Below are 25357 nucleotides of genomic sequence, written 5' to 3' on the forward strand. Positions count from 1 at the left end.
AGTGGAAGCTTTTATAATGCATGAAAAGAGAATCTGATGCCCTAACTACACGCCTAATTAGCAACACTTTTTTCTTTCATCTCTTTTTTGTTGAAACGAAAGAGGAGTGGCACTTTGGACAAGTTGAAGTCAAATCATCTCCAGCTGAACATCAAGGACCAGTTAAGATTATCCTAGATAGGGCATAATTAAATTGGATTAAACTGAATGGTTCAATATAATTATTTTAATTCAGCTTGTGCATTAGGGTTTAAGGTTTTAAACTTAAAAAAGGAGCAAAGGCAAATTTAAAGCAAAAGAGAAGAAAAGGAGATGGGCTTATCACAGAGAGATTCTTAGTTATCTTTGATTTTGTTTATGTGATGAGAGAGATAAATACAATCAAATATATATAACTGGTTTTAAGGTAAAATCTCACATTATCATGATATTTGTGATAATCACATACAAAAAGCGTCAATGTCATGAATAATTGAGCTAACCACAATAATATTGTACATAATCGTTCACAATAAAGATGTATATTTGATTATTAGATAGATTCTCTCCTATCGTGGCACAATAAACACAAGTACGACATCAATGTCATGGATAATTGAGTGAACCAAAGTGATGATCCTAGCCACACTTCAATATAGGAGCATGATGGTCATATCATTGACTAGTTAATAACACTTCCATCCATTTCTTTTGGCAGTATTTTCATCCAATTATTTTGGTTGTAAGGCAAAATCTCACATTATCACAACATTCATGATAAACACATACCGAAAGTGTCAACGTCATGAATAATTGAGTTAACCACAATGAAATCGTATATATAATAAAGATGTATTTTTTATTATTGGACAAACTCTTTCCTTACCGTGGCACGATAAACACAAGTACGACATCAGTGTTATGGATAATTGAATGAACCAAAGTGATGATCCTGGCAACATTTCAATATACGAGCATGATGGTCATATCATTGAATAGTTGATAATACTTCCATCCATGTCTTTTGGCAATATTTTCATCTAGAAAGAAACAAATAGAAAGATGACCAAAATTTTTTGTTCAAAACTATTTCTTTACATTAAATTGCTCCAACAGATTCTTTGTCGATTGTCGATTGACAACAAGGGTACTGACCCACCAGTAGAAACTAATCAAGCCAATAAGAAGAAAAAAAAATAGATGACAACAAAATTACATTGGACTGAACCATCGACAATGACTATTTATTCAACTAAAGCTAGGGTTGAGGAACCCTCGAGAAGATTTTCTGTCCAGGAGCAAGGATGGCCATTGGATCGAAGCACGTCTTCCGCTCCACGAATCTCGACCATTGATCACTTCCGAAATGTCGCTTCCAATCCTCCTGGGATCGATAGTGAGGCAGATACAGCTTGAAATCGAACCCTTTTCTGGTGCAGTATTGTATTATTTCTTGGTTTTGGGCCACCAGATTCTCGGCGGAGGGGCCTTTTGGGTATGGTGGAGTGAAGCGTAGCAATGCCACTATGTAGAAGATTTCGCTTTCTGGTAGCACCACAGATGTACGAGTATCCCACCTGTGCACACGTAATTAAGTGTTAATTAATAATTAATCAAATCCAGTCGCATAATTCTACCAAACAAGAGGGTATTATTGTAAATTTAAAAAGTGGGGCATCAAATATAATTCCATTTGGAGAAATACCAAATTCTTTGTCGAAATGACAAAAGATTTCTGGAATATAAAATATAATTTTCCATAAAAGTTAAAAAAAACTCTGCACATATGACCAACATGCCCTTGGCAGGTCCTTCCAGCACTTCCTGTCTGGCTAAAAATACGACAGCGCCAGCTTAAGTTTACTGAACTACCCTTTTCATCCTACTTCCGGTGGGGGCCACTGTATCTTTTGTCCGGCCAGGCCTAGCCTTTCCTACGTTTGCTTATACGCTGCCCAGCCCTCCACATGACGTATATGGTAACTTCGAACACTTGAGGGTCCGGATTTCCTACGGGTCCGATGCAGAGTTCAAATGGTACAACCGTCATCAATCCTCTGATGGGGTCCCACTCGATAGAAAATATTGAGTGCATTTTTGTTCACCATCATTTTATGTGGTGTATATTTCCCATCTTATTTATCACCTTTAGATAAGTTTGAATTTTAAGATTTGTGTTTATCCACTATACGAATCTCAAAATTCAAATTCATTTAATAATGATAAATACGATGATGAGCAAAAATGCTCCCAGAAAATATTTGACCTAATCTTAACCACCATCTGATTTAAAATGTTTCACCCTGAGTCAGTGTATCTAATTCGGAAAAATGCTACCAAAAAATACGATGATGAGCAAAAATGCTCCCAGAAAATATTTGACCTAATCTTAACCACCATCCGATTTAAAATGTTTCACCCTGAGTCAGCGTATCTAATTCGGAAAAAGATGTCCATAATCTGTGCCATCTTTTACAAGCACAAAATTAGGCATAAAATGTCAACATTACATAGCATGCAAATTAAGCATAAATCTAGCAAAGTATAGAAAGGTGCGAATATCACATACTTTTGATTGGTGTATACAAAGTTAATGTGATCATCGAGGTAAGAAAAGTAAGAGAATGTATGACCATCTGATGTTAACACAGCTCGAAAAAGCAGGTGTGTAAGTTTCAAATTAAGATTTAAAGTGATAAGGGAAGGTGGTACCCAAAACTTACTGATTGACACGTGTAGAGTTAAAGGTCAACAAAGAAACGCCGTCATATCAAAATAATAAAGAAAAATTTTTGGTAGGACAATCTCATCACTTGAATGTTCAAACACTCTAACGAAAGAACAATCCCTTTCGTAAATGGAAACGTCCAAGCTTAAACAGGTGTAACGCAGCATGCGCATGACATAACCCATTATGAAATTGACCTAATTAGCTTGATTTGGTTGTCCTACCGAATATTTTCTCTGCTAAAAATTGCAATGATCATAAATACAGAAGGGCGACGCGGAGGGAAGGGAAAAACTTACTTGCTTCGCCGGAGAGGGTAGACAAGCATGGGCCCTCCGATCCCATCCTTGAGGATCTTCTTAAACACCGTCCGATCGAAATCAGCAATATCTGATTTCGACACAAACATGTTCAACCAAGGGTGAGGAGCGTCCCATATTCCATTGGCCTTGGCGTGTTCCTCTGCGCGCTTCACACGCAATAAAAACTCGACGTAGCTGAGGTCCAGTTGGAACTTCAGCTCCTCAACGAATCCGAGGCCTCCAAGCAATCCGTTCACGCCCTGCCAAAAAAATTCAGCAAATAACGTCAAAGCGAGGGCAATTGCGTCATTGCGCACCGCACAAGGACATACATTCATTATCTACAGATTTCAGAAAAGGATGGCTTTTTGGCCATTTGCGGAACTGCGGGGACCACGCCGTGAGCAAAATCTCAATCATCGACGCCCACTGGTGTACTTTAATTACCATATTACCCCCGAATGAGTGTCATTTGAGTAATTAAGAGCAACATCAAGGGCCTTTGTGATCAGCATCATGTCAGAAAATCCAAGGGAAGATAGTAAGATACACTACTGTCGTATTGTCAGTCTCAAGTTGAACCAAACGACGAACGAAAAAATCTTCCTAGAAAAAATGAATGATTATTATTTTTTTTTTTCAAATTTAGAACTTAGAAAAAAAATATGATGCCGTGGATCTCCCGGTGAATGGATTCTCAAATTTCAACATCAACTTATTACGGTTTGGATTCAAATCGTTGTTATTTTTTATTATAAGTTTCTAACAGAAGGTAGAAAAAAGAAATAGAGTGATGATGGCGAACGGGAATAAAGCCGTCCTTCCATCGACAAGCTTTGTACACGTGTGAGACTGGGTACACAGAAAAAGGGGGGCTGTTTTGACTTTTTCACTGCCCCGGCTGGACGGTTTTGCGCTGGACTTCCAGAGTGGGTCAAAATCCTCGCGGCTACGGGCCCACTTAGGAACCACCTAGGTCAAAACTCGGTCATCACCGCATGGACCCCACAGATAAAACTGTACTTTCGTGGGACCCCCAAAACCACGCCCATGACGCAAACTACAATTTTTTTATTTTGGCAGTAGACGCAAACTACGATTAAGCTCTATCTGATCAAATCGTACTGCCAGAAATTGGGGGTGCAAAGTTGTTATTCTACAGCAAGAAGCAGGAGGTAATTGTTTACCGTATCGACAGTTGAGGGGCGGTCGGTGTTGCGGTAGTGATGAGCGAGTTCGAGGCAGTAGAGGATTGGCCCGGACGTTGGGGGGAGATGGGCCGGGTCGAATGTCTCCTGCGGATCCAGCGGCACCGAGGGACGCCCGTCCGCCGGGTTGTTGCTGTTGACGAATGCGAAGCCTTCCACGTAGTCAAACGAGTCGCCGCCGTCGTCCTGCCGAGTCACCAGCAACTCGGCGTCCCGAGTGAAGTCGTCAAACTCGGTGTACACCAACCTTATCCATCTCACCTAATCACATAATTAATTAATCTTAATTACGCTCCGTATTGTTTAATGCAAGCCATTTTTTTAATTAATTTGGGAAAAAAATTAAAAATATACCGACCATGTCCGGGGCAGGTTGCAGAAGAACCCTAGCTCTGGTGATGATACCGAACTGACCGAGTCCGCCGAGTGCGCCGAAAAACAGCTCCGAGTTTTCCGTTTCGGAGCAGTTAAAAATTTCTCCCTTCCCCGTAACGACTTCTAACTCCGTAACGTTCGACGTTTGTGGACCGTAACGGAAAGCCTGACCGCTGACGCCCGCGTTGGACAACGTCCCGCCCACCGTTAAGCTCAAGTAATCAGTCCACGACCGCGGCGTCATCCGGTACTCGAAAACGCACCGTTTCAGCACGTCTTCCCATAATGCCCCTCCCGACACGTCAGCGTATACGGAACCGTCGCTGGCCCTCACAACCCGGAAATGCTCCCCCAAAGAACGCATGTCCAGGACGAGGCCTCGATCCGCCATCGCCTGGCCGTTGATCGAGTGGCCGTTCCCCCGCGCCGCCACCGTCAGATTCGAGGACCTCGCCGCCGCCTTCACCACCCTCGCCACGTCGTCGGCGCCGGCCGGCCTGATGAAAGCCAGCGGCGGGAACGACTTCATTCCGCCGAAGTCTCTGCCGGCTTCGCCGCCAAAATCGGCGACGGTGCCCTGGAGGCCCAGCGCCTTGGAGAGGCTCGAAACGCCGTCGTCGGGCCTCGATTCGGAGACGAAGCACTCCAGGTAAGCTATCATCTTTGCCGGAAAAATAACAGAAACAGAATATCTGAGACGGTTAGGCTTCGATTCCCCCCTCTCTCTCTCTCTCTCTAGAAAGCTTCGTTTATCCCGTGTCAGATAGTAGAGAGAGAGAGAGCAGTAGTAGAGCAGTGCAGTAATCTTTGCTTGCTTTGCTCTGTGTGGTCGTTACGGTTTGGAGTTTACGCTTTAAATAGCGGCTGATACTCGTGTCACCCCTCCTGAGGAATTAAAAATGATTTATTAATTAATATATTTATTAAATAATTAAGTGAATAATAAAATTAATGACGTCAGGAGGGATAGGTTTAACATCGTGTTTGACGTTGTGATCCAATCGACATGCTCTGTCTGCCACTTTCCACATAATATATATAAAATAAAAAATAAAAAAAGAATTTAGCTTTTGGAATATTTGTTTTGTTGGAAGCTTGTAGTGCGTGATTACATGGTTAAGTGGTTATTAGTGGAAATCCTCTTTCAAATGCCTTGTTTTGTTGTACCACTTGGCCTTGAGGAAGTAAGTTTAGGGTAATTAATTGTTGATTAAGAATTTAAGATTGACGTTATGATGACACATCGGATTAAGTTTTGACGGAAAAGTTGAGGGATTTTTTCGCTTAATTTTACTCGTCTCCTTGATGATACATTAAGCACGTATTCAAGAGATTGTTTAAAGTTTCTTGAACACGGAGCACAGAGGCGGATGAAAATAGTGATTGGTGGTATCGGGATTATTTGGAGTTCGGAAAATTAACATTGGAACCTTTTAAGGTTTAAATCAATCCACTTATATAATGATATATGTCGTATACATTCATATTCCGAACACACTGAAAAATCGATTGTCCATCTTCTAGTAAGATGCTTGTGGCGGAAAAAACTTTACGTCTCCGTTCGTAGTTGTTGGTTTTCTTTTTCAACAAATTTTTGTCCTCCTATTTGCTTTACCAAAAAAAAAAAAAAAAAGAATTTGGTAAGAGAAAATTCTGGTTTGTATCGCTACCTACAAAAATTCCGGCTGCAAAATTAATGAGAGGGTTGTTGTTATTTAATGATGCATGCATGTCACATGCAAGTTTTAATTATTCGTCTATTTTGGACGGCTAGTTATTATTACTTTAGTTTACACGATGGTTGAACGTGTTTTCGATTTTTGACAGGAAAAATTTATGAATTTAAATTCGAAAATTCAAAACCTAAATATTTTTGAAAATTTGAAATAGAAATTGGAATGCATTTAGCAATTCCAATAATTCCAAATTTTTGGTCCAATTTTCTTTAAAGTGTTCCGAACTTATTTTGGAAAAGAAAATCCAAGATATTCCGATTTCTTATTGTTATTACTCAAATTATGTAATTTGTTACTATCTTTTATATTTTATTGCTAGTTTCGAATATATTTTGTTCATTGATTTTATATAAAACATACTTTTTTTTAACAAACAATATTATTTATATTAAGGGGGAGAGCGCGGAGTTTTAACAAACGATATTAAATATACTACAACGTGGGTTTAGTCTCACAATGGGCTAGCAATAATATGGTTGAAATTCGTATTTAGTGAGAATCGAACCTAAACATACTTATATACAATTATATATTTAACATGGATAGCCATACTAGTGTTCCACAAATTATTTGAATATACACTAAAGATATACCAAATATTTAGAAAAAAACAATAAATTACATGTACAAAAAAAATTGAGAGTATTCAAAAACTTGCTAACTGTATTCAAATTATGTTATGAAATTTCCAAGAAAACTCCAATTCAAAAATTTACGAAAATTCTGAAATTGAAAATTGTGTTCCGATCTCCGATTTTGAAGTTTCGAATCAAAAATTAAAAATGTGGTTTCCGATCCAATCCTTCTAAAAAACAGCCCTAGTTGTAGCCGTAGAAAACAAGCATAATGAACAATCATCTTTGATACGTACAAACTTTCTATTTTTTTGGTCTGAAAAACTACACTCATATGTGACATCCAAGGATGAAAAGGAAAAATGGTTTGATGTTTCTTTTTTATTTTTTTATTATTATTATTTTTAGAATGTGTAAAAATTGTATGGTTACGTAACAATATATATATATATATATATATATGAAAAAAGAGTAAGGAATCGGAAAACTTAGAAAAAGGGGAAATAGGAGGAGAATCGGATCAACTAGGATCATCTCGAGTTGATTTGTAATTTTCAGGTATTGTATTACAAATCTTAAGGAAAACCATTATTAAGCACAAGGACATGATTGTAGGACAATTAGCTATAATTAATAATCAATGTTTAACATTTAGTTGCACAAATGATCATTTTTTTACTATGTCGTCACTATATTGTTGTTGGGTTGTCGTTGTCTATTGTTGTCGATATATGATCTATATGTGTCGTCATTTGTAAAAAGTGATCATTTCTGCAACCAACCAAATTAATGTCAAAAACTGATAGTTTCGGCTAATTGTCCATGATTATAATATTCATATTTTAGTAGACAGACATAAAACTCAAAAATCAAAATGATTTAAAGATAAAATTGTTCAAATTCTTATTCAATGATAACACAATTGGCGTTCGATATGTGAGGCATTTTCCGCAGTTTTTCAGTTTATTTAGTTAGTGGAAATAATTTATTTATCTAAGGTTGCAGCCAAAATGTCAACTTTTCTCTTATTTAATTAACGTAAGACTCTATTTTTAATTAACTTAAGAATCTATTATTTTTGAACTTAAGACTCTATTACTATGCGGAAGGAGAACAGAAAGTCTGACTTGGTTCTATATCTAGGACTCTAGGCAGATAGTAAAGACATTTGATGAGTTCAAGTCCATGAGCCAATATTATATTAACCTAACTAATTAAGCATTTGCTAATCATATTTAATTGCTTAATTATTGTATTTTTTATTCAATTGTTGACATTCGATATTTATACACATATATATTCCAATATAGTTAACAAAAGCAGCATGCCTACCTTAATGCTTGTACACTTCGACGGCTTTTTTTATTTATTTATTTTTGTTTAAAGAAAGTTTAGTGGAGGTGAGGCTACTCTACCTCAGAGGCAGGGAATGCTACAAGTTTTTTTTAGGACTTACCGATGGGGTTATAACCTTTCTTTTTTTGTTTTTTACAAATCACCTACCAAGAGAGATTGCAGGCGACGGGACTTGAACATAAATCTTGGTCTAGCAAAGTAAACAATCCATACCAACTCAAAAAACCCTGATCAGCTGCACTTCGACGACTTTGGCTATAACCTAACTATTTTATGACGAAGTAGTAGTTGTCGAACGAAGATTTTATTACGTGAGTTTCATTTGTTGGTTAATTAATAATAAACAAAAAATAAGACTAATTGATCAACCTGAAAAAATAAGTGTAGATGAAATGGTATTTCAAATGACTAAGTAATTAAAATAGAAGAAAGATTAATTTATTTTTGTTGGAATAATAGAAGAAATATTTAGGTTTTTTAGAGGGGGTAATGCTAGGGAGACTAAATGTGTAAACTAAATTTTGGAGACTAAATGACATGGAAGTTGATGATTGATTTATTACTTAAGTGTTGATAAACGTATTCATTCCTATTGGTGACACATCATTCAGTTTGCAAATTTAATTTCTAAATTTAGTCTCCCTAGCATTACCCTTTTAGAGGCGGGGCTCCATGTAGACTTGCCATGGTCCAACTTCCACATGGCTTCTTGTAATTGGCTCACAAAAGTTTAAATTTTATTATGGTTATACCAGAAAATAGTTAATATATGAGTTATTAGCCAGCTAAGAATTTTTTAAACTAGCTCGTGACTTGTTAGAGGAAATTTCAAGTTCGGCTCATACACATGTGAAAATAATATATATTGTTAGTGAACTCGATACTTAGTTGTGGTGAACTCTTGTCGTGTGTAAAATAAAATCAAACTCTTTAGCCTTTTTTTTGTTTTTATAACAAAAGCACCATTCGAATCTCATAATCACCAATTGAACGTATTTTTCAGAAAGAAGGCAAAAAAAGAGGCTGAATATGAAACAAATGCTATATGAATATGTTGTAACCAGGCAATATATAAAAAAATGTTAATTAAGTCAACACAGCTTATGTTATAATTCCAATATTCTATAGTTTGAATATTTTATTGGGAATCAATGGTGGATCTAGAAGTTCAAAAAAATTTCAATTGTTTTTATTGAGGAATTTTGTTGAGGCATTTCGTTATCTTTCGAATTCTATCGACAGTTTCCGTGGTATGATGTAAAGCCCTACTTACCAAGGCGTGCTGCCAAGGCTTGTCCCAATGGCTGTTGAGCATCACTTGTCAATGCGTGTCAAATTCTGCCTAAGAGGCATTTCATTGAACTGTTTGTTTGACATGCTCAGGTCCCATACCCAATGGCCATAGGCTCCTCCTGCAACCTTTTTCTTATATTTTCCAACTTCCGTAGGGTCCTGGGACCAGGAGGACCCCATGGATTCGCCCTTGGCTACAATATACATATTCTGCCACAATACTACTAGACCACTTGTCGTGATTTATGTATAATTAATTGTTTATGAACCTACTTTTTCTTTCCTTTTAATTTGGCATAAGAAGCAATGCTTGTAACAAAATCACAGGCCGGAAGGTACGGAGTCGTTGAGATATGTAGTTGGGCATGCACAGTCAGTACATTGTACCCGTAATAACCGATTATATGCTATGTTCATGCTGCTGAAACATTAAAAGTCAATTTGACAAAAAACCAAAAAACAAAAAAAAACATTAAAAGTCAAAACCCTAATTACCAAAAGTCAACCAAATTAAGAAATAGTGAAGTATACTAGACTGTTTATCGCGCGATAATGATACTTGAACTGAAGTGCAGTAGACTAATTAGAAGCAAATTAATCCTTATAATTAAACTAAACTTTGCTAAAACATGCGGTATTAATGGAGTTGGGGAAAGGAACCTCGCCGGATCTTTTCCTAGGGATCATGTGATATTACCCGTTCATCGTATATCGTGCGGTAAAAAATCATTTCAAAATTTAAAATTTAAAATTAAATATGAATAGTACCTAACAAAAGCTGACCGCACGATATACAATAAACGGGTGAGACCACGGGATCCCTTGGAAAGGGATCCGGCTAGAATCCTTTTACATCCCATAAAGGTCAAATATATATATTTTTATTTCTTTAAAAAAGGACCACTCTCTTTCGAGGACCGAGAAGACTTGAGAGACATTTCAATTTCTCTCTGGCTGCCACATGTTATTAACCAGCGTAAGTAATCGAATCTTGAACATATCGTATGAAATACGGTCTGAAATTTGTCTCCAACTATTGAATTACTCCATGATGGTTCAAATATTATTTTTCTGAATGAAATACTTATAAATTAATATGCCAAATGTCAAACTGACATGTACTCTGGTGCTAAACTACATAGCGATCACGTTGATCATTTGTTTTATACAAGTCACCGGATTGACATTGTTTTCTGAGTTAGTTAATTCCATATGTTGTTGTGTAGTCAAACCCTAGTTTGACGATCTGTTTTTCTATATATTAGGAGTCAATCACTCAAATTTGTCATTGTACTTTATTTGACATGATCTAGTCAGAAGATTTTACAAGCTCAGCGTGCAAATAATTGACAATTGTTTATTCGAGTTCTGTAGGGGTAAAGGGTGAAATTTAAGTGAAAAAATTAAGGTGTAGGGTGTCTTCATAAGATTGTGGGATGTTAATAGAATTACCCATAAAAGGCTCCTAGTAAATATTTTTTTTGGTGGTGATAAAATTTCATAAGTATAGGCCATATATGGCATCTAATTAACCTGTTAATCGGATTTAAAAACTTAGCTAGTTATTGAAACTCTAACAAATAGATCACCAAAAACTTAGTAAGAAAAATATACCATATTTGGATTTTGGAATGCCAGCACCTGCCATCTCATCTCATGGCAGATCGCCACCTCATCGCAAAGTGCGTCGATGGGTGTGTATATGGGTCCCCTGCTACTTTGTTCTTCGTTTTAACCAAACGAACCGTTTCACTTAAATTATGTTTTTCATCCCAGGTCCAAATGACATCGTTTTGGCCTGGGTTTCTAAAGAAAGAAGGGGATTTGCTACCCATCGCAGTGCTGCAATAGCGCCACAATAGAGCAGTAGTGGTAGGCAGAAGGGTGGAATCTTGCTTCTAGGCTTGATTTCCGTCGATCCTAGGCTTTATTTCCGGCGAGGGGAGGGGCGGCCCCTCCCTGTCCCTATGTAGCTTCGCCTATGTCAACAGGTATATTGTATGAATGAACAAGATCAGCTTGATCACGCACAAGTATATATGCGGCTGAGCTTTGCATATAATTGACAATTGTTTATTCGAGTTCTATACTATAAGTTATATAGCTAGTTTTATACCCATGCATTTCGGGTGCTGTGTAGGGTGTTGTTGTGTCCAATATTCTAGTGATTAAGGTGTTGAGTTTCTACTCATGAGTTTTGGGTTTGAAACTTCTCATTCCCTAAATTATTATAATAGTTTCAAACTCTCGCTCTTCTTTTAATAATAGTAGATTTCACTCAAAATTTTCATTGTGCACTCCGAACTTTCTAAATTTAGAAACAAGAATACATTTGAAAGGAGAGGAAGATATATGTCGCACACCTGTATGAATGTTAGTTCTGATCGTTTCTGCTTGTTCAACAAGTATAAGTATGAATTACCAAGATCAGCTTGATCATGCATAAGTACAGCATTTTATTTCGCACCACACTTAAAATCCCTTTCTGCGATATGAAAATTGCCACAAGGCAAAACCAAAGTGCGAATCCGAGGCATAACTATTTAAACTTTTCTAACAATATAATAACCAGAAAAGGGGTATGTTGTCATGCAATCTCAGTCCAGACTCTGATGTGTACTCTTATTCATTTAAACTGTCTCGGATTAAGTTTTTTTCTCTTTCAGTTGTAATCTTTGTAAGAGTATTTTAACATTCTAGTGTGGTACACATGATATGGTCTATGGGTAATATATTCAGTTTAACGATATTGGTTTGGAAGCAATCTTATTGGTCAAATTATGAGAATTGGTTTCATATTTATTATTGTGATGGTGATAATTAATTGTGGACTTAATTAAGAAATGGGTTATCTCTCTGCTTGTAATAGCACATCCCCATCTAATGTGTACACTAATAAAAAATACGTATTAGGGTTTTAACGTGCAAGCAAGATTAGAGAGAAAACCTAATTGTCGCACCTCAGACCAGTGTCGTGGAAAAATTAACCCCACCTCCAGCACGCGAGTGAAAATAAGTAAAAATAAATATAAACTTGTCTTGTAAAAAAATAACTCCAAAATCTTTACTGGGTGTGTTCAGACAGGAATTTCTCTGGGGAGGATCCCTGGCACGAGCACACAGCTCCCTGAAGAGTTGGCACTTTGGTTGTTTGTCAGGCTCCTGCTGGTTGAGAGGCTGCAAGAGGAGAAAGGCTACAAAAGGAGAACATAGTTAGTTCTGAAATGTGCCTTTGTGGGGCCTTAGGTGTAGGCCTTGAGGCTTGCAATCAAAACTAACTGAGTGCTTAGGCGTGCCACTGCCATCTCAGTATGGCAGATGTAGAACAAGTGTGTTTAAGTCGATCACTTGCGCCCCAAGTTATTCTGACTTCTTGTTATCAAAGGATTGTGTCTTGAGATCAAGGACTTTTAGTTCATTATCTTGTATGCTTTAAATGGTGGAAATCCACATCTGACTAAGTCATCAGTTCGATCCTCATTTTGGCTTTTATGATAGTAAAACCACTAAGTGAACCAGATCTGAGGACCAATGAAACTTTTGACCACCAACTAACTGGAAATAACTTGAATATATACTGGAGAGTACATCATAATATCAGATCTACTAATTGAAAGACGAAACAAAGAGAGTCGGGCAAGATTTCACCTTGTCGGGTAAGGTCGAAAGTCTTGCAATCTCTTTTCTTTGTGATTACAGAGGGTTGCGTGTTTAAAAGGGATGGATGGTAAACAAGTTTGTACGAGAGAATCGATACTACGCCACTAAGGGTGATAGTAGAGCTTTAAACTAGACAAAAGATGGCTTTTGTAGGGAGTTATCCTGAAAATGATTGAGATTTGGGTTGATTACAGCTTTTAGATGCAAATCTGGCTTGAGAGCAGAGTTTGTATGTTTGTTTGTTTGATTGGTTGAGTGTGGGCCTCTGTCTCCTTTTATAGACCTTTTATTTTGGCTGTTTGCAAGCTCTACCCGAAAGCACATCAGTGAGTCATCATCTTTTTTACATGTCCTGCCATTAGAAAGTGCTTTTGGGCTAAAAGTAGGTTGATTTCCATCGCTTGTCACTTCTCTTGTAAGCACATAACCTTTTCATGAATGAGGAGTCACCATATTGTCTTGAGATGGATGGATGGGCTCGGTGCTGGGCCTCAAGCGAGTTCTTTCACTTTAGCTCTTTTGGGCTTCCATTCCTTTAAGTCCAAAATTCAAATATTAACCCAAACAGGGTGTACATAAATAAATCAAATTGTTAAATCTCTCATTTGACACAAACCCAACTTGTCTAAGACTTGCCTTGCCAAATAACTTATCTGAAAAATAAAAAGATAAGGGTGGGCAACAACCACCATCGCTGAGTGAGTAAAATATGTAGTATGTTAGTCAAGCGTGCTGTTTTACTCACACTATAACATAGTATAATTATATCAAAGTCTTCATCACATATCATGTCATATCACATCGTCTTTTCACATGTTGGTTATCCTTGATAATTTGTAGCTCACAACGTGACCCCTAAATTGGCCGTTCTACATTAATGTTCCCGTGTGCCATACATTTATTCCTCGGATAACCCACTAAAGTTCTCATACTCCATGAACAATCTCAAGTAATTCTACATAAAATGTATACATACACATCAAAAGCGATTACATGAAATCAAACATGCTTGACTTGAAAATAGAGAGATATTTAGAAATAAAGTAAAATCCACAATAGTTTGTGGTTTCACATTATTGAAAAGTAAGAAGTTTTTAAACATATTACATAAACCACTCATACACCTTAATAATCAGAACCTTGACAAAACCTTAGCAAGACAACTATCTACCAAATCCCACCAAATTAAACAACCAATTACTTTCTCTCTTTTCTCTTCTACTCTCTCTTTTCTAATTTTTCCCTTCTCCTCATTCTCTACGCAAGTCTGCATGCATTGCATACTTCCTCAAGCTTTGCGTGTAGTAAAGCATGGAGCCTTTGCTCCTATTAATAGTACAAGAATGACCGCAAAACAACACATTCTATAGGATGAAATGGTGGCAAGCACATCTATATTCTATATATGGATAAATGTTTGCCTGACGTGCACGGCTCATGCCATGACTCACTTACACATCCCATTTGCATGTAACTTTATTGCCACCTCCTAACTTAATCAGCTAGCAAGCTAACACATAACTTAGTCATCTCCATGCAATGCATATAGTGCTAATCTACATTATTCCAACTCAAAAGCTTACTCGTAATATTAATCATCAGGTGTGATGTGAAATATGCATAGCATAACACGTCTCTCACTTGGTTAAAAAATACTTACTAAGGGCTTAGAGTTCATCCGAGTGAAATCAATATACACAAATACACACTAAAATATAGGGTCTCGCACTAATTTTCTCCACGTACACGGCTCGTCTAAAAATCCCTTAAGATAGAGATTGTTGACATTTGATGGCTAATTAGAGAGATATGTAATTTAAGTATTCAACATTAATTGTTTGTAAAAATTATGGAGTTCAAGATCTTAGCTCATGAATTAGGTCTTATTCCTTTACCTAATTTTAAGTTTACAATCCTTTTATCATCAACATATATTCATTTTTAGGAAAACTAATGAAAATTACTTGAAAACTTTGAGTTTTAATCAAAAAGACAAAAATATGTTTTAAGTGATCAATAGTACCAGGAGTGATATTTTCATTTTCGTTAAAATTGAACAGTAATGAAAGTATTTAGATAAAACTCACTTGATTTTTTTCCCCAAAAGAAAGTTGGAAAGAGAATTGTTGTTTACAGCTTAAAGAAAAAGGTTATTGGATTATTTAAGTGAAGAACTTAACCTAGCTAATTATTACGGATGTTTATGTGTTGGTTTGTCGTTTATTGCTCCACCTTTTTCTTTAAAAAAAAATATGGGCCATCGTTAACCCTCTCAGTTTCAATCTTCATTCGATAACTAAAATTCAAGATTTTGTTCTTAAAAAATAAAGGACCGGACCTTATGGTTGAGAGATTTTCATTGTGCTGGAACACAGAATATGTCAAATGTGATTATACAAGTGGAGAGACACTTAGAAAAAAAAACTTTTATTTACTTGTATAATAACATATGACATATCACCCAATGTTAAATGTTCCAAACATATTAAAAAATCTTCTTATAATAAGGTTCAACCATTCAAGTAACTCCAACAAAAATATGTATTACAAAATGGTACATTAGTGGGTAAATCTTTTGATTGATCACTAATCTAACCCTACTGGACGAAAATGAAATAAAGGGGTTCTTTTTCGATAGAACCAAGGTTTTTGTCCTTGCGTTTACTTTGAAAACTTTGAAGTGCTTTTCCATGAAAATGAAAAGGAGGAATCAAGTTTTTTTTGTTCTCATTTGCTATATGATTAAAGTGCGTGACCATTTTATATAGCAACTTCTTGTCGTTTTGGACAGTTCACTTTGTGTCAATTATAATTGTAATTGAGTTGTATACAACCATGCAAATGGCGGGGACAACTTAACAACTTTATGGTTTCTAATCTTTAGCACATTATAGGTGTAGAGACGAAAGATTTGTAGAAATAGTCGAGATATATTTCGGGTTACATAGTAGAATCTCGACGATAAGAGGAACATGTAGTAGTGGAGGCCGGTTTGAAATATATCATAGGGGGTTACAAACTTCGAAGCACATGACTTCGCTCTCAGTCTATAGCTATACTCCATATGTTCTAAATCATCTGAGAACAAAAAATCATAGACATCCTCTCGTTTATCAATAGTTTCGCCACTACCGACATGCACCATACAACTTATACTTTTTAATCTTTAGCTATCGTATGATATGTATTGAGATGGGTGATTTTTAGATACTATTTGCTAATTAGAGCTTATCTTTTGGGCTTAATTTTTTGATATCATTTTTCTCACCAAGGAAGAAAATATATAATGTACAAGAGTGATTTACAAGGAAAGAAATAAGCATCAAATAACCTAATTACAATCTGATCATAAGGACTAAAAAAAAGGTAACTAAACTAATTACAAAAAGTCAACTCTCCAACACTCTCCCTCAAGTTGGTGCATAAATGTCGTTCATGCCCAACTTGACAAGAGAGTTGTAGAACACTTGACTTGCAATAGTTTTAGTTAAGATATCCGCTAATTGATCCTCTGACTTTACGAATGGGAATTGAATAATATTCCCATCCAACTTCTCCTTAATGAAGTGTCTGTCAACTTCCACGTGTTTTGTGCGATCATGTTGAATTGGGTTGTGTGAGATATCGATAGCTGCTTTATTATCACAAAATAAATCTAAGGCTGAATTCGAAGAATACCCAAGTTCACCAAGTAACCTCTGAAGCCATAATAGTTCACATACTCCTTTTGCCATACCCCTGTATTCCGCCTCTACACTTGATAAAGCTACTCCGCCAAGTCACTAAGTTTCCTCCCACAAATGTAAAGTAACTAGATGTGGATCGACGATCAGTAACGTTGCCTGCCCAATCTGCATCGGTGTAACCCTCTATTCAGCAATGATCATTCTTGGAAAACATGATACCTCTACCTGGTGAGGACTTCAGGCATCGTAGGATGCGTTCAACTGCACCTATATGTGCCTCACTCGGAGAATGCATAAATTGACTAACAACACTTACTGCGTATGCAATATCAGGCCTGGCGTAAGATAAATAAATTAACCTCCCAACTAACCTTTGATAACGATCTTTGTTAGTGGGAACTTGATCAGGGTGCACAACAATATGGTGATTTTGGACTATAGGGGTGTCAGCCGGTTTACAATCAAGCATTTCGGTTTCAGCTAACAAGTCAAAAACATATTTTCTTTGAGATAGAAATATACCCTGTTTAGATCGAGCTACTTCTATACCCAAGAAATATTTCAATCTACCAAGATCTTTCATCTCGAACTCAGTTGCTAAGTAATTTTTCAGCCTTGAGATTTCCTCTTTATCATCACCTGTAACAATCATATCATCCACATAAATAATAAATGCCGTCAATTTACCCATTCAACATTTCAAGAAAAGTGTATGATCGGAATTGCTCTGCCTGAACCCATACTTCTTCATAGCCGTCCGGAACCTACCAAACCATGCGTGAGGTGATTGTTTCAATCCATACAATGCCTTATTCAACTTACACACTAGCCCGGGTTGTGAAACCGATGCATAACCAGGTGGAATATCCATATACATTTCTTCTTTAAGATTACCATGTAAGAAAGCATTTTTCACATCAAATTGTTGTAATGGCCAATCTAAGTTAGCCGCCAACGAAAGTAACACTCTTACCGTATTAATCTTTGCTACCGGAGCAAATGTTTCTGTATAATCAACACCATACGTCTGAGTGTATCCTTTGGCCACCAATCGTGCTTTGTATCGTTCAATCGACCCATCAGCTTTGTACTTGATGGTGTACACCCATCGACATCCCACTCTTTTCTTTCCTCGGGGTAGCAGAACTAAATCCCATGTTTGATTTTTCTGAAGTGCATCCATTTCTTCCTCCATTGCCTTGGTCCATGGATCATCACATAGTGCCTCCTTCAATGAACTTGGTGTGCTATCATTGGATATTTGTTGTACAAAAGCTTTGCCGGGTTCTGATAATTTATGTGATGACACATAGTTGGCAATGAGATATTTAAAGCCTTTCGTTGTTTCCGGTGAATATCAATTGGGTGGCTTTTCCTGGTTGTGCCTGAAAGGTAACTGATAATTCGGAACATCGGATACATCAACAGGGATAGTAAATCTTACCTCAGGAATATTCTCTGGCGTATGGTCATCTGGTGATACTATATTTTGAGACGAGGGGGAGTAGTATCAGTAAAAGTCTCAAGATCGGCAAGTGGCAGCACTGTTGCCATGGTGAGCACGGCACTGTAGTGCCTACTGCTAGTTCTGTGGGCAGCAATGCTGCTTCTCTTGGCTGGGTTGGCAGTGCAACCATTACGGGCTTGCCTAATAGTGGCAACGGAAGATCAGTGGTAGCAGCAGCCATGGTCCAAACCTTCTCATCATGCAGTGTCTCCCCCTGAAAAGGAGGGTTGGAAGAAGCCGAAGAGTAATACATCTCAGACTCGGAAAAAATAACATCCATGGTAGTATACATCCGACATGAAGGGGGGTGGTAGCAACGGTACCCTTTCTGATGTAATCCATACCCCATGAAAACACACCGGAGAGCACATGGGTCAAGTTTTGTCCATTGATTTTTATGTAGATGAACAAAGGCAACACATCCAAAAGCTCGCGGTGGGAGCACCAAAACGGATGGTAGAGGCACGAATGTAGCAAGAACTTGCAAAGGTGTAAGAAAATTCAATACTTTGGATGACATACAGTTGATAAGGTAAGTGGCAGTCTGAAGAGCAACATCCCAAAAGGAGCGGGGAACATCCGCCCCAATCAATAACGATCAAGCTGTTTCTAATAGATGGCAATTTTTGCGCTCAACCACCCCATTCTGTTGAGGAGTCTGAGGACAAGTAGTCTCGTGGAGGATTCCGTGATTAGTTAAATAATGTGTAAAATCATTATTAACATATTCACCACCATTATCAGAACGCAAAATTTGGATTTTAATAGAAAACTGTGTCTGAACCATGGTGTGGAATGTCTTAAATGCCAGCAACATATCACTTTTATGCTTAAGAAGGTATAACCATGTCATCCGTGTGCAATCATCTATGAACGTTACAAACCACCTAATACCAGATGAAGTAGTAATCGGAGATGGTCCCCAAACATCCGAATGAATAAGACCAAAAGGAATATCATTTTTATTAGAATTCAACGGATAAGAGATACGGTGACTCTTGGCAAGTACGCAAGTGTCACATTTAAAGTCTGAAACCGAACAACCAACAAATAAATCCGGAAACATATGCTGTAAATAACTAAAAGACAGATGACCCGAACGGTGATGCCATAACCGTATCTGACGCCGTTTGTGATCAACGGCTCTTTGGGCGAGATTGACTCGTCCTGTACTGACATCGTCCACAAAATAGAGATCCCCCCTTTTAGTACCACGACCAATTATCTCCTTTGTGAGAATATCCTGAATAAGACAAAACTTCATATACAATAGTACACAACAATTCAATGGCTCAGTAGCTTGGCCAGGAGACATTAATTTATGCTTTAGTGAAGGTACAAGTAGTGTATGCGGCAAAGAGAGGGTAGGCATGAGGCGTACAGTGCCAGCACTAGTTACCAGTGAGGTGACACCATTAGCATTAGTAATATTTCGTCGAAGTGGAACAATATCACAAGATAAATCAGTGGGGTCATAGGTCATATGATATGTGGCACCGGAGTCAATAATCAAATCAGACTAAGTATCACAATTATTCATATTAAAAGCATAACCATAGTTACCTGAGGACTCCGGAGGCATGTCGGAAGAACTCGAAACAGGAGGATTCATGGTAGGGTCAGTTAGGGTTGTAGTGTTTAGTATAGGGATAGGATCGGTTAGGATGAAATTGTTTCCACCGTGGAGTGGTGGTAGGTTCTTCATGGGAGGGCCGAGTTTGCTTGAGGGAACAGGCAGAGCAGAAATCCTAGGATCTCTGCTCTGATACCATGCTAATTAGAGCTTATCTTTGGGGCTTAATTTTCTGATATCATTCTTCTCACCAAGGAGAAAAATATATAATGTACAAGAGTGATTTACAAGGAAAGAAATAAACATCAAATAACCTAATTACAATCTGATTATAAGGACTCAAAAAAAGGTAACTACACTAATTACAAAAGGTCAACTCTCCAACACTATTGACACATATTTACATTACCCAACAAAATATATATGTAAAACGAGAAGGACATGCATCAAAAGTCGAAGATTTATATGATCTTAATTATCCTGGTCCAAGATCTCACAGACCATTGATAACAATAACTAGTAAAACTTGGCTAGATAATGACAAAGGTTATACTCTTTCCTATGAAGCTGGAAACGCTTGGATTTGGTCAACATAAAAACTAGCTTAATTAGCTATACCTAGTAACGGTCATAAACTGCCATAGTTGCAATCTAATCCTCGATTTTCCTTTCGTATTATCTTACGTCTAAAACTTGTCTATTTCTTTGCTTAAATCATGTCCCAGATTTGCTATGGATTCTGGGCATCTTCCACTTGAATATTTACCCTTATATAAGTCCAAAAGTTGATTTGTTTTTTACTAGATGTTATATGCCACCAATAAGACTAATTAAGTTCTTAATTGCATGATTAAGACTCATTAATCAAAGGCGGTAGTATTTTATTTAATTTCAAACCTTATCTGAAATCTTAGTTTCTTTCTCGGATGTGAACTCTCAAAGAATTAAAGGGTTTAAACTGAAGTGTTAAACTTACTTATGGAACTAACATACTGTTCAATATAATTAACCAGATATATTTCTGTAGTATATATACTCTATCCAACGTACGTATACACCAAATCAAGTTTGAGAGTGCGTATTTGATATTTATTTGAAACCCATGAGTGATTAATATTGCAAAGTCAATTTGCTTGTACATGCACATAGCTGATCATCATTCATTTTCAATATCTAATTAGTCGAGGAGTAGTTTCCTAATTCAATAATCAGAATATACTTAAAAAAAAAGATATTGTGGTGCGTGGGATTTGATATTGTGATAGTATGCTCTCATACCGGGAAGGAAGTTGACTTCCACTCAAAAACCAATTTGCAATATATGGATCATAGCTTATACAATGTCTCAATTAATTCCCCGATATGAGATTCGCACTCAACAATTCAACGTCAAGCACCAGTCTACTCATTATAGACTAGTATTATCTTGTCCAATCTTTTTGTGTGATACGAAGCTTGGAATTGGCGGCATATGAGATGGCTATGGTTATGAAAAGTTGAAAACAATGAAGTTGGTTTCGGACAATGTTAAACAATTAGTTATAATCCAAGTCCTTCTTGTGGAACATATAAACTTATCTGCAGAAATCTTGAAATTTTGGATGAATCAAGTTACTTTGACCAATTTTTAACGAAAGTTTTCTTAATATATCCTTTTGGAAGGATCATCTTATGGGATATAAACAACTAGCTACTTGATATATTTGAAAGTCAAGAAAAATATATGATTTTGAACGTCTGCAGCAGATCTTGCAGTTGAATAATGAATGGCAGTTGAGAATCTCTGTACTATGTCAAACTCCTCACGAAGCCGATCATGAGGAAGCAAAATCATATCTTGCTTCCATAAGCAATATGATTTTCTTCACATTTGATGATGCATGTTTACAAATTAATTATTATATATGTTGTAATCTCTTGGATTGCAACTTAACTGGTGGCTAACTGTGTTTTCTCAGTAAGTTAGTTAATAATAATTAATTCGGGCTAAAGGCTGCTCGAGTATCATTTAGCCTGTTGAGTTTCGGCTCGTGTCGAAAATGATTGTTTGATGAGCACAAGGAGGGAGCTATAGCCAGGTTATATTGTTCTAGAAAACTTGTTTAATTGTCTAAATATTTTGGAACATGTCACACTAGTATTACCTACTAATAAGTAAACTGTTGCATGAGATTTGATATAGATTCTAAACTTTTGATTCGAACAGAAAGACTGAGGTTTAGGGATGAAAATGAAGGCATATGTGTGTGTGTGTGTTCCTTGTTACGTCCAATATATTTTTCTGCAGAAACTTTGGAAAGAGTTCCTTTTCAAATTTGATGAACTAAGTTGATTAGTTTGACTAATTTGGAGATCTCCGATATGATATCCTTCCACTATTTGATACGTTGCAGTTGAATATATGGCAGCTGATATATATATATATATGTAAAACGAGAAGGACATGCATCAAAAGTCGAAGATTTATATGATCTTAACTACCCTGGTCCAAGATCTCACAGACCATTGATAACAATAACTGGTAAAACTTGGCTAGATAATGACAAAGGTTATACTCTTTCCTATGAAGCTGGAAACGCTTGGACTTGGTCAACATAAAAACTGGCTTAATTAGTTATACCTAGTAACGGTCATAAACTGCCACAGTTGCAATCTAATCCTCGATTTTCCTTTCGTATTATCTTACGTCTAACACTTGTCTAATTCTTTGCTTAAATCATGTCCCAGATTTGCTATGGATTCTGGGCATATTCCACTTGAATATTTGCCCTTATATCAGTCCAAAAGTTGATTTGTTTTTTACTAGTTGTTATATGCCACCAATAAGACTAATTAAGTTCTTAATTGCATGATTAGGAATCATTAATCAAAGGCGGTAGTATTTTATTTAATTTCAAACCTTATCTGAAATCTTAGTTTCTTTCTATGATGTGAACTCTCAAAGAATTAAAGGGTTTATACTGAAGCGTTAAACTTACTTATTGAACTAACATACTGTTCAATATAATTAACCTGCAGATATATTTGTCTCTAGTATGTATACTCTATCCAACGTTCGTATACACCAAATTATGTTTGAGAGTGCGTATTTGATATTTATTTGAAACCCATGAATGATTAATACTGCAAAGTCAATTTGCGTATAGATGCACATAGCTGATCATCATTCATTTTCAATAGCTAATTAGTCGAGGAGTTGTTTCATAATTCAACAATCAGAAAATACTTAAAAAAAAAGATATGGTGGTGCGTGGGATTTGATATTGTGATAGTATGCTCTCATACCGGGAAGGAAGTTGACTTCCACTCAAAAACTAATTCGCAATATATGGATCATAGCTTATACAGTGTCTCAATTAATTCCCCGATATGAGATTCGCACTCAACAATTCAACGTCGAGCACCAGTCTACTAATTATAGACTAGTATTATCTTGTCCAATCCTTTGTGTGATAAAAAGCTTGAAATTGGTGGCATATGAGATAGCTATGGTTATGAAAAGTTGAAAACAATGAAGTTGGTTTCGGACAATGTTAAACAATTAGTTATAATCCAAGTCCTTCTTGTGGAATTAACATATAAACTTATCTGCAGAAATCTTGAAAATTTGGATGAATCAAGTTATTTTCGTTGTGGTTGATGATGCTTACAAGTAATTTTCCTGTTCTTTTGGATAATAACTAGACGGTGGGCTAAAGGCTTTGACAATCAAAGGCTACTGAGTTAGAACGGCAGATGAAAATAGGTAGTTAAACTTATTTAATTGTGTAAGTCTTAACCAGTACTGCTGTGACTTTTTAAAAATGAAAGACTATTTTTTTTTTCACGATGTTCTGAACTGCTATAATCTGAACAGATAGCGAGATCAAGAATTACTGGAACCTCTCATTTGAGCAAAAAGATGAAGCAAAACAGAGCAGTTTCAGAAAGAGCAAGGGTCGTCTGAGCGTAAGAATATCAAAGCAATGGAGGTGAATGGTTTGACAATTGGAAGAGAGGATGCCTTCAAGTCCAGCTTCAATGGCAACGAATTCTTCGACTGCTCTAGCGATGAAGGACCTCTGAATTTGGAGTGGATGAATAATTTCCTTGAAATGGATGAGAGTTGGTTTACTTTACAGGACATTTGAGCATTGATTTTATTTTTATTCTTTATTTTCCGGGTTCATGATACTTGTGTAGAAAACCAAGATCCACAGTTTCTAAGTATCTCTCATATATTGATTAATCAGATAATCTTACAATGATGCAGCAGTGTATATATAGACAGTACACTGCTCTTACAATTACAATTATATCCTTGTCTAATCTATTTATTTACATAAGAATCATAACAAACATTTAACTAATTTTGCTTGACTCTTTACACCCCCTCAAGCTGAACTTGGAGGCATCGAAAGGTCCAAGTGCAAGCTTGGATTGCAGATACAGAAACCTAGATTTAGACAGAGATTTGGTATGAATATCAACTAACTGATCTTGAGAACACACATACTGGACTTTGAGTAGATTAGCAAGGACCAATTCTCGAATATAATGGTAATCAAGTTCAATATGCTTGGTGCGAGCATGAAAGACTGGATTGGATGCAAGGGATATGGCAGACAGATTATCACACCAGAGAGAAGGGACTTGAGGAAGCTGGAGACCAAGATCTTTGAACACTTTGCAAATCCAGGTGATTTCAGCGGCTGTGTGCGCTAATGATCTGTATTCTGCTTCAGTTGAGGAACGAGCAACCGTGGGTTGCTTCTTAGCACTCCAGCTAATAAGATTGGATCCCAGGAATATGCAATAGCCACTAGTAGATCGACGATCGAATGGACAGCCAGCCTAATCAGCATCAGAATAGGCAGTAAGATGAACATTACCTTTCGTGAACCACAAACCATGACTGACTGTGGCTTTGAGGAATCTGAGAATACGTTTGGCTGCTTGAAGATGTGGTTCGCGGGGAGCATGCATAAACTGACAGACTTGATTGACAGCAAAGGATAAATCAGGTCATGTCCAAGTTAAGTATTGCAAAGCACCCACAATAGATCGGTATTCTGCTGGATCAGGTAACAAGGGACCAGTGTGATCGAGTTTGATAGAGCCAAGAGGAGTGAGGCATGGTTTAGCACCATCCATGCGGGTCTTGTGAAGTAAGTCAAAAATATACTTGCTTTGATGTAAGAAAAGACCAGCAGCAGATCTATGAACCTCAAGACCCAAAAAATAGTGCAAAGGGCCTAAATCCTTCACGGGAAAAACAGTACTTAGTGTCTGAATGAAACGTTGACAAGCTGCAGGATTTGGACCTGTGACAAGTATGTCATCGACATACACCAAGACAAAAACAGAACAGATTCTTGGAGCACAAATAAAGAAGCATCA

General features: G+C 36.9%; 1 protein-coding gene and 1 long non-coding RNA gene across 2 annotated transcripts; both read right to left on the minus strand.

The window, feature by feature from the left end:
* Nucleotides 1-1040: 1040 nt before the first annotated feature.
* On the minus strand, nt 1041-5422 carry LOC137717591 (cytokinin dehydrogenase 7). The gene is made up of 4 exons (XM_068457003.2): nt 4576-5422; nt 4197-4478; nt 3007-3269; nt 1041-1556 (listed from the first exon to the last, which is right to left on the minus strand). The coding sequence occupies exons 1-4, from the start codon at nt 5251-5253 to the stop codon at nt 1238-1240; spliced, it is 1542 nt and encodes a 513-aa protein (XP_068313104.2). The 5' UTR covers nt 5254-5422; the 3' UTR covers nt 1041-1237.
* Nucleotides 5423-13104: 7682 nt separating this feature from the next.
* On the minus strand, nt 13105-14570 carry LOC148695268 (uncharacterized). Its single transcript, XR_015965137.1, has 2 exons — nt 14414-14570; nt 13105-13865 (listed from the first exon to the last, which is right to left on the minus strand). It is a non-coding gene; the product is annotated as an uncharacterized LOC148695268 (long non-coding RNA).
* Nucleotides 14571-25357: the final 10787 nt, after the last annotated feature.

Source organism: Pyrus communis, chromosome 8 (assembly GCF_041283825.1).
Source record: "Pyrus communis isolate YQ-2024b chromosome 8, ASM4128382v1, whole genome shotgun sequence".
Taxonomy (NCBI): domain Eukaryota; kingdom Viridiplantae; phylum Streptophyta; class Magnoliopsida; order Rosales; family Rosaceae; genus Pyrus; species Pyrus communis.

Excerpts from the sequence above, each read along its gene's own strand:
- LOC137717591 (XM_068457003.2), bottom strand. The coding sequence starts at position 5,253 with ATGATAGCTTACCTGGAGTGCTTCGTCTCCGAATCGAGGCCCGACGAC. Across the intron at positions 3,270-4,196 it reads GCCCCTCAACTGTCGATACG|GGCGTGAACGGATTGCTTGG; the intron begins GTAAACAATTAC and ends TTTTTTTGGCAG. Across the intron at positions 1,557-3,006 it reads TACCCTCTCCGGCGAAGCAA|GTGGGATACTCGTACATCTG; the intron begins GTAAGTTTTTCC and ends ACGTGTGCACAG.